At 44.1% G+C, this 15,076-nt stretch overlaps 1 protein-coding gene across 1 annotated transcript in view; it reads right to left on the bottom strand.

The window, feature by feature from the left end:
* Positions 1–15,076, bottom strand: part of Adamtsl3 (ADAMTS like 3) — a 204,916-nt gene that overhangs the window by 40,256 nt on the left and 149,584 nt on the right. The window contains exons 19-21 of the mRNA XM_038313431.2: positions 7,883–8,075; positions 7,602–7,781; positions 5,205–5,358 (exon numbers count right to left, since the gene is read on the bottom strand). Coding sequence (XP_038169359.2) covers positions 5,205–5,358; positions 7,602–7,781; positions 7,883–8,075 — 527 coding nt within the window. The remainder of the gene's footprint in view (positions 1–5,204; positions 5,359–7,601; positions 7,782–7,882; positions 8,076–15,076) is intronic.

The raw sequence follows: 15,076 nt of genomic DNA, 5'->3' as shown, positions 1-15,076 counted from the left end.
CTCTGCCACACACACGTCCCTAAGATGATAGTGGGAGCCCGTATGTCTGACCTTAGCATCGGGATCACAGCACTTTGCTTATTAAGTCAGACTTGTCTGTCATCAGGTTTCTCAGAAGTGGGCTGTGGGAAGGATGTGTGGGCAATGGATGGCTTTGAAGCTCAGTCTTTAAGAACAGTGCCAACTCCAATATGGGGATTCATGCAGTGGTGTAAAGTGCAAAGAAAGATTCTTTCAGGACAGCAGAGTTCTCTATGCAAGGAATGACTAGTATGGCATAGACCCCTATACAGGGAGCTGTCTAGTTGAATGACTCAGGTTGGAAACAATATAAGAGCGGTACAGACCTGGGCCTACCGGTGGCCTTCAAGATGTCCCTCATCCAAGCTTAGAGTTGATAGCACCTGATTCCTTCCAAAGCACACCATGAAACCTGGATTCCCCTCTGGATGCATGCCCATTCATAGGAGACAAACCCTATGTCCCCACTCATCCCCTTCCCAGCCCTGCCTTGGCAGTTACTCACACTGAGGGTAGAGAGCAGATCTGATAGCAGGGGGGCAGGGTGTGGATTGAGATTATCCTGGAAGCAGACACCTGTGAGACTTGAAAGGCTGCCAGGCTCCATATCTTTAGCCAGTTTCCCTTTGGTTCTCCCGAGAATCCCTTCAGAACAGATCCCGAGAGTGTGGTATCATTGGACCAGATCTTGGAGAAAGGGGAAGACTGATCTGGTTTAGGTTTTCTGTCTCTCTTATATCCAGAACTATCCCAACATAACTCTGGCCAAGCCCGATGAGACCAGGGTATCAACATCTACCCTACAGAATGGTCAGGGATGGATGGAATCTTTTTGGAGGGGCTTCTGGGCTACATGATGGTGCCAGCCCATTACTCCTACCTCTCCCACTACTGCAGGGGTGAAAGGTACCACATCTTTGGCTTTTATAAAACATGGAACCCTTTCTTCTACATGTCTTCCTTCTGGAACTGACTTAAAGGCCAACTCCAGGTGCCAGACGACATTTACAGCACTTGCTTCAGTGCCTAGCATACCTGTCCTGTCTCTCTTTGTTGTACCCTTGCTGTTACTCTAAGCCCTAGAAGCATGCTGGATTTCTGCCCCATGCCATCCTGGCTGCAATTTACACTTGGTTCCTCCAGCATTCGACTCTTGACACTTCCTAATGGACTTTGATCAAGACACAGCCCTTACAGCCTTCCTATTACCATGCTGAAACCATCAGACTCTGGACTTCAGTTTGGTCATTTGGCTGTTGCTGGTTCCCTCTCCTTCCATTAAGCGTAGGGATCCAGCAAGACAAACTCATTTGAATCTATGTCAAGAATGCAAGGAGTTAGTTTCTGGATGCTCTTTAGGCTTCTTTGAGGGCTATGGATCAGAGGCTGCAGAGATGCTGTGGGTGGGAGTCGCTAAATGAGTTAAGATGCTCCTGAGACCCCATAACCATGGTATGGCACAAATCAGTCTGAAAGAAAAGCTCCCCCTTTCTTGCTTCTGTTTCACCGTTAACCAATGCCAGCCTGAGTTCTGTTCCTATCAGCACACTAACGTTCTAAGGAAAAGGCCACCAGTGACCCCTAGTGACAAATCCACTGCCTTCTCTTTGGGGTTCTTACCCACACACTTCTTTCCCTACTAAGTTCTTCTCAGCTGTGCTTATATCTGAAAGATAACCAACATTGGCAGGAGTAACTTGAGTTCAGAGCCCAGGTCCTCCCAGTATCTCACTATGTGACACTTACAACCTGTAACATTTGTCTCCTTCTTAAAGAAATAGTGGCTGTAGCTGCCTCACAAGGCTGTCCTGAAAATCATGATCAACTGCCTAAAAGTCTGCAGAGGGGCTAGGCGCAAACTGCAAAACTCAAGAGATGCTAACTAAGGGCGTGGGTTGCCCTAAAGTGAAAAGAACATCAGCTGATAGACACAACCGAGTGAAGAATTTGCACTTTTAAAGGGCCATCCTGAAGAGGTCCCTAGAAGGGAGTGTTTGCCAGTGAACAGCTGCAGCATAGTTAGACTATATGCTGCACTACTGGCCTTTAGGGGGAGTACCAAGACATCCTTCCTACCTGCCTCCAACCCCACTGGACCCCCAAACAGCTAAAATGAAGACCAAGAAAAAGCGAACCTTTCCAAGAACAAGAATTTTACTTAAAGCCAGGACACTGTCCAGTACATATATTCTAAAACGGCATCTGATGAGGGGCCACACCAGTTGGGCTTGACTTATCTTGTCTAGAGACTTCATTTATAGAGAGGTTAAGCTTAAGCAAGACCATATATTTTCCAGTTTGGGGAAGAAGCAGGGTGGATTTGAGGTGAAGGAAAGAGAAAAGTCAAAAGTACTTGGTGCTAATGCAGCCTTGCTGTTCCCAAGGGGTCAGAGACGAGACCATTTGCAATGAAATGGCAGCATGGCCACTGGAAAACTCTCCCCCTGGCGAATATCTAGTGATTTCTTAGTAAATATGGGGTGACCCACACTATCGCCCTGCTTATTTTATTTTTTTTATTTTTTGGTTTTTCGAGACAGGGTTTCTCTGCAGCTTTAGAGCCTGTCCTGGAGCTAGCTCTTGTAGACCAGGCTAGTCTCGAACTCACAGAGATCCGCCTGCCTCTGCCTCCCGAGTGCTGGGATTAAAGGCGTGCACCACCACCGCCCTGCTCGCCCTGCTTATTTTAGACAGCACAGACATGCATGTTTCCCTGACAGGGTCATGCTATTTATTCTTAGAAATATGATTACCTCTCCAGGAGGTGGCGGCACATACCTTTAATCCCAGCAATCAGGAGGCAGAGGCAGATGGATCTCTGTGAGTTCAAGGCCAGCCTCATCTACAAGAGCTAGTTCTAGGACAGGCTCAAATAAAGGAAGGAAGGAAGTATAGGAGGAAGGAAGGAAGGAAGGAAGGAAGGAAGGAAGGAAGGAAGGAAGGAAAAAGAAGAAAGAAAGAAAGGAAGAAAGAAAGAAAGAAAGAAAGAGAGAAAGAAATCCCAGTACCTCAAGCCAAGAAAAAAAAAAAACAGACAAGAAAAATCAAATCACCTGAAAGTAACAGTAAGCTTAAAGATAATCAGGAACTCCAGCAGTAGGTTAAAGAAGGGCATCCATCTGACAACAGGGTTGATTAAGTGGATGACTAGAAAAGTCAGCTAAGTGGATTGGTTTCTAGTGCAGGAGCAGAAGGTTGGGAAATTAATAGGGATATCTGGAAGCTCCAGAGGTCACAGTGAGGCATTATCCAAATAAGGCAGAACAGCAGGAAGCTTGGGTGCCACCCAGCCATGGCGACAGCACTGAAGAATTGTTGAGGCTGGGAATGGGGTTATTACCTATCAGAAAGGTTATCAATAAGGAACTTGGTTGTACTGTGTATTGGCAAGTGTTGGTAAGGAAGACAGGACCTGGTGGGGTGTCCTATAGGGAAGTAGAAAGTATCTTGGAGACCTATATAGTGAACCTTGGAATGTCTAAGGAGAATAGTTAAAATGGCAATAATTGGGGTGGGCAGGGTAGAAGCAACAGAGACAGGATGCTGAGAGAGTGTCCTGCTCATCACCTAGCTTAAGATGGAGTTCTGCTGAGAGAATGGTCCATGAATGTTCAGAGGGAACTGATCACAGCATGGCCAGACAAGCACCATGAACCAGAGATGATGACCTGAGACCGGACAAGGGCAGAACTGGAGGTCAGCTCAGGGTAGCTGGCTATTAGGGGTATTCTCTCACCCATCACTTCTACGGCTCGTGTGGCCAGTGGGGTAAAGAAAAATGCTTTGTTTGGCTTGTTTTGTTTTCCTCTCTAATGCTGGTGAAATTCTTCTTTCCCCCGAATGTCATAACAATTTGGGATCCCATCCTGTACATCACTGGTCCTGATGACCACAGCGCATCCCCACATAGCATTCTGTCTAACTTCAAGGAGGCGGCTGGTTGTGACACTAATTTCTCTGTCCTGGGAGGCACTTTATAGCCTAGTCGCACTGGTAAAAATCAGGTAGGTAAGTGACTCAAACAAACACCATGCCGAGCCATTTGCCGCAGACATTCCTGATTTCCAAGAGGCTTTAAAACTTGGAATCTCGGGGTTTTAGGATGTCAAGATTTTGAAAATATGTTCTCAAAGTAGTCCCAGAAATGTTAGTGTCCATGAATCAGCAGAGAGCAGCAGCTAAGATCATGGGCTCAAGAGTCAGACAGACTTGTGGTCAAACAGGCCGAAGGGGCCAATTGGCAGACATGGAGTCTCAGGCAAAACTCAGGGCTTGCATCGGTCTTGCTTGCCTTGGCTCTAAATGAGGATACTGTCTGCCTCTCAGCGTTGCTGTGGTAACTAAGTGAAATATAAACACGCAAGGTGCTTTCCGTCGTGGAAGGCGATCAGCAAATATCACTACTCTTCAATGAGCTTGATGCTCAGATGGCTCTGGTGACTTTCTCCAGGAATTGCTGTCGACAAACTAAGGACACATGCGCACACCTGCACCAGCAAAATGACAACAGTTCACCTCTGATGTTTTTTCCTCACTACAGGCAAGCTCAGCGGGCTACCTAGCACAATGTGTGCCATTTTATAGGTGAGTGAGGGCCATAAAAGGCAAAGCAGAAACTGGTCCCCTTATGGCCACCTTTCTGCTGTCTGCTCACAGCTGCTAGTGACACTCCTGAGCTCACTGGCTATGCTCCTCCCACATGCTACATGCACACGAATGTGTAGACAGGCATCCTCCCACATACATGCAGAATACCTTTGAATAGAATGAAAGCATGTTACTGATGTCATAGCAAACTTACGATTTATAATTAATTGACGAGATAGCCAATCTGCCATTTGCTTAAAGCGTGTTGTTACGCATACTGATTTTGATGTATACAGAATAAAAACCATTAAAGTAACTTTTATCCAATACTCAGCTCTTCTGCTTTCAATAATGCAAACACAGATACACTCCTGGCAAAGTAAGCCAAGAAGCAATTCAGCTTAATCCCTACAAGTCATACTCTTGAGCAGACGTTCCTTAAAATGGACTTCCATGAAAACTCTAGGTCTCCCCGATTCTAATCTTCACCGCTGAAAACAAGTTGGAGCCTTGCTTGGGTTGCCTCACCCCGGAACTGAGATAGGCCGAGGGCTGAAAAGGAAGAGGCTGAAGGATGGCTGCTGCCGCCCACTTACTGCTGCACACAGGCATCTGGCAAGGTCTCACGAGGGGGAGCCCCGGCAGGCCCCTGCAGAGCGTCTCACTGAGAGGGACACGCCGGCCCTTGGCAGTCAGCCTTTGACACACCTGCTTTCTTCTCTGGAATCCAACGCCGCAAGTGACGGAGCACTGCAAAGAGAGTAGGAAAATGTCAGACTGAGGATGCGCAGGACAACCCACGGACAGAGCATGCGTAGGACAGCCCGCCGAGGGCAGCAGACTTCAGGGCTGATTTTCACTTCATGAAGAGCTTCGCGCTGCATCTTCTCTCACCTTTTCCCTCTTCGCCTTTTCTTTTTCTCTTCCTTTTCATTAATTCCCCCTTATTTTCCTCCATTCTTCTGTCCCTCCTTTCTGAGTTTAGCAAGTAACCAACAGTAATTTATTGTTGTAGAATTTACGATTTCATTTTTGACGTTAGAAGTCATGCCTCGTTTATTTTATTTTTTGTGTGTCGTATATGTGAGTGTGTGTTTGTGTGTATGTGCACACATGAACGTGGGTATGTGGGCACGGGCTTGTAGAGATCCGAGAATAAGTGTTTCCTCTACCTTATTTTTGAGACAATATCTCTCACTGAGCCCAGAGCTCACCAACTGACTAGACAGGGAGGGAAACACACTCTCCATGGGCAGATGACGCAAACCACAGTGCCCTTGAAGTTTCCCTAATTTTGAGCTACAGAAATCTTAACTCTTCATGAATTAATTGCTTGGTGTATTGCTGTACTGATACAAAGCTGACTGATACAGAAAGAGTCCACTAAAGAATGACCCAAACCACTATACACAAGATAACAGTAATAATCACCTAAGGTATGAGCATTTTAATTTATGGCTTTAATGCAATTTATTAAGTGTATTAGGGAAAAAATGAATAAAATTACAGGATCTGTTGAAGGTTCAGGGTTTTTTTTAAAAACCATAATTAATTTCAAGAGGAATACTCTGAAGTTATTACAGAAGATTAAAGAAATATGAAACTTGGGTAGTTATTTTAACGGCATATTTGACTTAAGAGACTATTTAGGGACTTCTGCTAAGCAAGGCAAAAAAGTAAGCCCACTTCCAATATTCTACCGCTGCTCTCCAAATGCGCGCTTAGCTTCTGAATATTCAAACATTTCTGTCATGCTTTTGAGGACCACGGGGATACACACAAAAACCCCAAATCGTCTCCTGTCTGGTTACAGTCTTGACTTTCTGTCTCACCTCCCACCATTTCCTTAATTTGTCCTGTTCTTGAGCCCCACGAGAGACTCATAAACTGAAAAGTCACATGCTACCTGGGATACCCTTTGATCTCATTTCCACAGAGACTGTCCTCATTTCCCCAAACTCAATATTAAAGCCACAACTTTGAAAACCTTTCCCGGTACTGAAGTTGGAGATGTGTCCCCATTTCTCATAATTATTATGCACACATGGCATCAATGTTGGGTTCTCCTCTACATGATAATGAGTCTTATTTCATCTACATATCTTCTTAGAGTGCGCATTCATTTAAAATGGTGGTTTTGGTGCCTCTAGTAATCAATACAGCATTGTTCAGTAAATGTCTGCTGTTTGAATGACAAAGCATGTAAGGCTATGAAAATAAGACTATCTAATTTAGAATGAGCAACTATAAGTCAATATTTGTCATAAATAGTTAATACACGTGGGTCAATGCCAAGCTATATCAGGGTAACACTGATAGAAAAATCTGAATCACCTATTTCCTTGACTCTATCAAGTACCAATTATAAAGGTAAAGATTAAAAATGCAAAAGAGAAGTTCAACGAAATTGCTTGGACTTTGTAATAAACAATCAGGAAGTTGGGGGTGGGCAGGGTGAGAGACTGCCCAGTGGCTAAGAGGACATACTGCTCTTGCTGAAGACCAAAGTTCTATTCCCTGCACCCATGTCAGGTGGCTCACTGAGGCCTGTAACTCCAGTGCACGGTTATCTGACACCCCTGGCTCCGCAGACCCCTCCACTCACACACACACACACACACACACATACACACCACACATGCACCTCAAATTTTTAAAAAGCTTTGAAGTTTTTTGAGATAATAAGAGAATCCAAAAATTGAAACTTTTTGAGGGCAAGTCCATTGTAAGTACAAGCTGAGGGCTTCTCCCCTAGATTGTGAGCACGAGAGAGAAACACACATGGAGAGACAGAGCAAGAGAGTGAGCAAGAGACAGACTGTGAGCAGGAGAACATTTTCCATGTGCACACCGGGCTCACAACTGATTTCTGAATGACCTTAACCTGGCTTTGTGCTGGTTTCTCACTAGCGCTGGTCTGAACCTCTTCGGGAAATATTTAGCAGCTGAAACAAAGGAGAAGCAGAGAGGAAGTGGTTAAGAATGGCTCTTACCTTTGACCAGTCTCCTGCAGTCAGCTGTGGAGGGCAGTCCGTCCTGGCGCAGGTCTTATGAGAGGAGGCCTTGGGCCCCTGGCACAACTCATCTGACAAATTCAAGAAGCTTCCATCCGTTAGCAGCTGTCGACAGGCGACTCTCCGGTTCTGCGTCCCCCCGCCGCACGTCCTGGAACACTAAGGAAAGAGACTGTGAAGTGGTGGTCGTTGATGCAAAGCAGGGCTCCCGCCATTGCTCCCGTATGTAAAACGGGTCATGGGTTGCCAGGCTTCTGTACCTGCTGCCACTCTTCAATATGCCAGCTAGGCGGGCAATCGAATTGATTGCACGCGCGTAAGGCGTGAGGTTTCTCATCTCGGCATTCCTCCAGAGGGGCTGCGGAGTCCTCAGGATGCAGGCAGCGTACATCTCGGGTCTGAATTCCAACGCCACAGGTAGCTGAGCAAGGTCCCCAAGAGCCCACGTGCCATCTGTATCAAAAGCCAGGTGAGGACAAGGCAAAAGCAAGAGGGGAAAAAAAAAAACGGTGAACCTTCAAATGAGGGGCAACCCAACAAGCACATACCATCTCAAGCTCCTCTCTGGATCTCTAAAAAAGCAGTTCTCAACCTGTTGGTCACGGCCCCTTTGGGAGTAGCACATCAAATATCCTGCAGATCAAATATTTACATTACTATTCACAACTGTATCAAAATTAGAGTGATGAAGTACCAACAAAATAATTTTACAGTTGGGGTCACCGCAACGCGGGGAACTGTGAAAGGGTCACAGCGTTAGGAAGGCTGAGAACCTCTGCTCCAGATCTTAATACTCTGTTCAGGCTCCACACTGTGACATCTCCACGAATATATGTGATTGAGACACAGAAACGTGACATCCAAAGGGAAGAAATGCCAGGGAAGTGGGTTAAAGGTCTCAGTAGTTTGGGAAGACCCTGAGTGGCAGGGGGCAGGTCATTTCCCCCATCCTGTCCCGCCACCGCCATCCATCAACGATAAAACCTGGACTTGGTTTTGAGTCCCAAGGCAAAGATGATTTATAGGGCTGCCAAAAGAGGTTTTAAATGCGTACAAACACGTCCCAGGAAATCGTCGGGGCACCTGGATTCCTTATTTGTAATATCCTTGAGAAAAATTCCTTAAATGCTGGGATTGGATTTGCAGCACATATATAATGTGATTCCTTTCTAATAAGATCTTGGAAAAAAATCAAGTTGCCTTGTGAAACAGCTGGAAAGTGAAAAAGTACAGCAGCTGCATTAGATCCATATTTCCAAGTGACTTCAACGAAGTGCACCCCCCACCCGAAGCTTCCACGCCCCATTTCCTGAAGTGCTGGGGAATGCCATTTTAAAAAGTCTTTGCCCATCTGATTAGTGAAATGTCGCATGTCATGGTTATTTTACTTGTGGTTTTTATTTTATTTTGATTTTTAGGGAACATGAATTCTTAACTGGTTACCAAAGAGATATGTCAGGAGCAAGCAATTTTTTAAAATGCTTGAGACGTATGTTACAATAGATGCTGGCTCCAGCGTGTTTGTAAGGCAAAAATAAAAAATAAAAATAATGAACTTCACAAAGCGAAAGAAGATCATAAAGGTTTAGCATTTAGGGAAAAGCCTGTGATACAGCATTGCTAGTCATTTCTAAAGTGGACATAGAGTAGTTACACACAGTACATTGATTGTGTGTGTGTGTGATTACATTGTTGAAACTAAAGTCTCTCACACACCAGATAAGCATATAACAGAATTTCTCTTTTTTTGTATTCTTCTGACTTTTATTACTTTCATTCATTATATAGCATTCACTACTAGAGAACAAGTTCACTCGAAAAACATATATATTTAAAAGTAATTTTCATATTTCTAATTTTCTATACTAAACATGCTTACTTTTGTATGGGGAAAATGAAACAAAGCTCAATAGTACTCTTGACATGATACAAAGAACAAACATGTTACTTATGGAAGGAAGTTTTCTAGTGAAGAACTAACAATCCAAGCGTGACGACAGGATAAGAAGCAGGCTGGAACGTCCATGTGTTAAAAGGTTTGGTCTCCAGCTTGGTTCGATTAACAGGTTGTGCAACCTTCAAGGGGTGGGGTCCAGAGGGAAGCTTTAGGTCACTGGGGGCATGTCTTAGGTCATGCTTTTATGTCCTTAGGATGGTGGGACTCCAGCCCCTTGCTTTTCTTTCTTTTTTTTTTGCCGCCATGAGGTGATGGGCTTCTTTTATCATAGACCTCTAGCATGATGCACTGAGCCCCCATGAGCCCAAAGCAATGGCGCCCATCATTGGAGGACTGACACCTTCCAGACTGGGAAGCAAAACAAAGGTCTCCTTTCGGCAAGGCAGTTGCTTCCAGTGTTTGTTAAAGTGTCGGGAAGTTGACGAACATAATGCGCATTAACATGAGCTGCTAGGTATAGGTAAAAGGGATTTCCAATTAATGATTTATTTGGGAAATATCTTTGAAATAAGTTTCTAGGAAACAGCAAGCTGTCCCTTAAAGGAAAGGACTAGACGCTTTAGTTTAGCCACAGGATTCCTACTAAGTTTTAAGGAGTATGTGAATCCCATTTGATGGCTAATTTTCCAAAGTAGAATTGGGATATTTTAATGGATACTATGAAGATTGCAAAAACCTGAGTACAAAGATTCATATAGAAAGAAAAGACTGATACACTTGAATATATATTCTAAATTCTGCATAAAAGCAAAAATCCCAACTGCATAAAAACATCTTAGTTAAGATATTTGTGTTCCACCAAGATTTACATGTTGAAGCACTGTCTTCCAATAGGATGGTGTCTGGGATGAGGGCTTTCAGAATTAGGGTGAGAGTGGTCACAAGGTAGCTCTTTGCTCTGTCCCCACCATCTGCAGACTCACGGAGAAATCCGGGGTCAAAAGGCCAGGTAGAGCTTGCTCTCCATAAACCAGACTCTATAGGGCTCTCACCTTTCCCTTTCCAGCTAAAGGGACAAGAAAATTCTATTGTTAAAGTCACCCTCACAAAGGTACTTTGTTCTTACAGCCCGAGGTCGCTAATATAGTAAGTTTTCTGATCAAACTGGAAGTGAGCTAGACAAGATCTAAATATTTTGAAACTATGCAATAATTTTCTAAATTACCAAGGAGCATGTATGAATTCACATGAGAAAAATGTCTGGAAAATCATATATAAAAATATTAATAGAAGGAATTGTAGTCAGTATTTTAAAATGCATATTAACAAAAAACCATATGTCAAAACTTGTAGGATACAGCTAAAACTGATTAGAAGAAAATCAATAGGCTTACACACACATTTGAAGAATAAAGATTGACTTTAACAACCTAGTTTCTACTTCAAGAGGTAAAAAAAGCAATTAAAGTGAGAACAGTAGAAGAAAGGAGAGATAGATGATAGACAGGCAGACAGATGATAGATGATTGATAGATACATGATAGATGGACAAGATAGATAGATAGATAGATAGATAGATAGATAGATAGATAATAGACAAATGATAGATAGGATAATAGGATAGATAGATAGATAGATAGATAGATAGATAGATAATAGACAAATGATAGATAGGATAGATAGATAGATAGATAGATAGATGATAGACAGACAAGATAGATAAATAGATGATAGATAGATAGATAGATAGATAGATAGATAGATAGATAGATCTTTCTATGGGTAATATTAATTAATTTCTATCTCCAAAGATGCCAATAACCTCAGTCTTTTCCAGCTTTTCTTTCTGTGTTTTCATTTTGCTCGGGATAAGTTCATCTTGCAAATGTTGAACCTATTGACTGTTTTCACTGGTAGTAGATGTCTTCTTGTGATTTGGAATTTCAACTTCATGTGCAATTTGAAGGAAGTATGTCTATTTCTCCTTCTCTCTCTCTCCCTCTCTCTTACTTTCCTTTCCTTTCTTTTTTCTTTCCTCTGTCAAAAAGGAGCTGAACTCTCATTTGCTATAACTAGATTGGAGCCTCTAGCCCGCAACGGCCCCCGGGGCCAGCTTCCTCATCAGATCACACCAATCATCTGCGAGCTTGTTTAGCTGGTTCCATGAGTTGCTGTTGGTGCATCATTTTCATATCCCCCCATACCAGACCTATCAGCAGTCTGAACTTGGAGCAAACCATGAGGTGCCAACACTCTTTTAACTGGAAGCTTATCAATTAGACTCTCATTGACCATATCTAAATTTCTGTAGCCTTGGCCATGAGAAAAGTCGCAAGCTACACACATGTGTGCACACACAGTGTTTTGCTGGCAATGTGACTATATATCTAATTATTTAGGAAGTGTCTGTTTCATTCTTAAAATGATTCTGCTTAGCCGGGCGGTGGTGGTGCACGCCTTTAATCCCAGCACTCGGGAGGCAGAGGTAGGCGGATCTCTGAGTTCGAGGCCAGCCTGGTCTACAAGAGCTAGATCCAGGACAGGCTCTAGAAACTACAGGGAAACCCTGTCTCGAAAAATCAAAAAAAAAAAAATGATTCGGCTTAAACTTGTAAACATTACTGGGAATGTTTTCAGCCTGATTATCTTTCAAACGTATGTGACTAGAAAAGTCAATTACGGTCCCAAGGGACTGGAGATGGAATTGTTTTTATCCTGACTGGGGGGTAACAGTGTCTTATCAGCTGACAAGCTGTGTGTGTGTGTGTGTGTGTGTGTGTGTGTATATGTCCATGTATATGATGTATATAAATTAATTCAAGAAATGAGTAGCAGGTTGGTGTGAAAACGCATCACTCCTGCCTGCTGCTCCTACGCTGACTCCTGACAGAGCAGAAGGCTGTCTTCAGACTTGTGGGGCCTTTATGTAACCCTGCGTATTTCTCCAAACTGCTGGCTCTCTCCCGGAAAAGGCAAATATCTGGGAAAATATCAGCCATGCAGCAGGACAGGACACAGGGAGCAACCCCACAAGAACAAATAAGCATACAACCCCCTCCCTTGGAGATCCCAGGCTAATACATCAAGTGCATTTGCCTTAGGGTAAATACAGGTCCACCGACTGTCCACCCAGTCTCAGTGGTAAGTTTCACCCTGGGGTGAGATTTTACTGCTATTGCCCTTGGAGTCAGTAAATATTTATATGGAAAATATTATGCAACCCCCTGTCCCTGTTATTCCTACACCCCTGGTTTTTAGAACCTAAAACAGTTTTGCAAACTTCCCTTTATTTTGGCATGGACCCTTTGCCTCCCCTGGCTTTTCTCCAACATAACTCTCAATCCTTGAAAAGGTTATTAAAGTTGCAACGTTGAAACAAGGGACAATATTTGCTTTTGTATAAAAACTCTTAGTTTTGCAGAGTGGCCAAAGTATATTGTCTGTTCCATTCTGTCCGCCTTGGAGGCTCAGGGTGTATGTTGCTGAGCACGGGGAGAGTAAGAGCTCCAGCTAAGGCAATGAGGAAGGAAGGGGCACTGGGATGTGGGCTGGTAAAGGGACAAACGCGCAAGCATTCCTCAGCAGCCTTAAGAAACAGTTTCCAGACTTTGTCAAGCCTTGCTGTGGCTCGGAGGTCAAGTGAGGGAGGACACTGTAAACCAAACTCACCCTGCTCTCATCTCCTGGATGGTTCCCGCAAAGGTTGTCATTCTTAGAACTTGACCCGATCTGACCTTTGTCACCCCACAGAGTGTGCACAGCTTTCAATGCTTGATGGAATGAGGTTTTTTCTCCATGCCCATGGTGAGAATAGGTCACTCATCCGGCACATACTGTATGTCCTAAATTTGCATGTTCCTTTGGACTGTGAGATGCTGGTGTCTGGTACTCTTGATGCTGAGTGGAGGCTCTGAGCTGCATCTCCTTCAGCCCCGTGGTCACAAGGGGGGAGAGGGGATGCTGCGATGGGATGGGAAGATCCGCTAAACTCTAATGGCTAGCGGGTTCCGGTTAGAATGTGTTCAATTTATCAAGGGAGGATTTCAAAGGAATCAACTTCACTTCAAGCTGAGGAGCATCCACCTCAGAGGAGGACACGAGTCAACGCAAGGAAGGGGTGAGCAAAATGCAACTTGAAACCATCAGCCCAAATCAAAGGCTGCATGGTGCTGAGGGTGTGGCTTTGGGGAAGAGTCTTGCCTGATACTTATGAGGTCCTGGGTTCCACCTCCAGCACCACAAAAGAAAAAAAAATCAATACTGGAGACCAAGGGGCTTTGGTAATCCTAAAATCTAATACTGTTTTCATTTCCAGATCAAGAAACTAGGCTCAAAGATTCATTCAAAACCCTACGAGACAGAAATGCTGGTGTGGAGATCCATCCTATATTCCCATCCATTTCCATTTCTCTTGGTACCATCTGAGGTCGGTTTCCTATTTATATTCTGATGACCTTCACATCACCAATGAGAAATGAGTCAGTGATTTCTTTTAAGGGAGAGAATTAACTAAAGTCCCGGTAGAGAAAGACTCTGGGTCTAGAACTCAGTATAAGCAAAGGCCCAGAACTCCTGAGAGAGCACGAGCAAGCATGGATCACAGTAACCAAGTGTGGCTCCAGAGCAAATTCATCAATGTGAGTGTGTGTGTGTGTGTGTGTGTGTGTGTGTGTGTGTGTGTGTTTAGGGCAGTGGTCACAGAAAACATGATATAAGGGTTAAAGTTAAGATCACAAGAAATTTTGATGTTACTATGAGTTGCATTGTGATTCCCCTCAAAATGCTGAAATTACATAATTTCCATATCCATAACCAAGAATTTCTTTGCAGATAGCTTTTGCAGTTGGTTAAGTTAAAGGGTGGCCATTAGAGAGGGCCCTAGACGACTTGAGTGGTGTGTTATGGAAAGAAGTCTGGACACAGACCCACTGAGGAAAAGCGCTGCAAAACCACGGGAAGAACGCTCTTCATCAGCCACAGAATGCTGGAGGCTGTGAGCATGGAGCGGGGCCTGGAAATGATTCTCCTTCCAGGGCCTCAGAAGGAACCAGGGCTGCTGACTCTGTGGTTTTGGACTTCGTGTCCCCTGATTTGTGAGATGATGAGTTTCTCTTCTTCCAGCTACTTAGTCTACTGGGCTTTGCTAAGACTGCCCCGGGAATCTAACCCTATGCCAAATAAAGAAAGTGGATTTCAGTGCCCAGGTCAAAGAAAGCCAACCAGAGGGCTCCGTATGAGAGAGTCACACTGTAGTCAGCCTGCAAGTTAGAAGGAGCGAAGTCTCTCAGATCTTACCCCTGCTGCTCTGGCTGAGGACCGAGTTCAGTTCCCAGTACCCACAGTGACCCTCTTACAACTACCTGGAACTCCAGCTGTAAGGGATCCTCCTCTGACCTCTGAGTACCTATCTCCAGACACACATATAAATGTTAACTTTTCTAAATAGAGCAAAGAATTTTGTCAATGTTTCAGGGCCTCTATCCATCCTGTCATAATGGAAATTGCTCTCAAGGGATGTGCCTTTAGGCTGTGGAACATTCTGGTTTACCCAGTTTTA

This window comes from Arvicola amphibius, chromosome 12, assembly GCF_903992535.2.
Source record: "Arvicola amphibius chromosome 12, mArvAmp1.2, whole genome shotgun sequence".
Lineage (NCBI taxonomy): Eukaryota > Metazoa > Chordata > Mammalia > Rodentia > Cricetidae > Arvicola > Arvicola amphibius.
The sequence above is the reverse complement of the archived record's forward strand: the minus strand, read 5'-3'. Positions and strand labels throughout refer to the sequence as shown.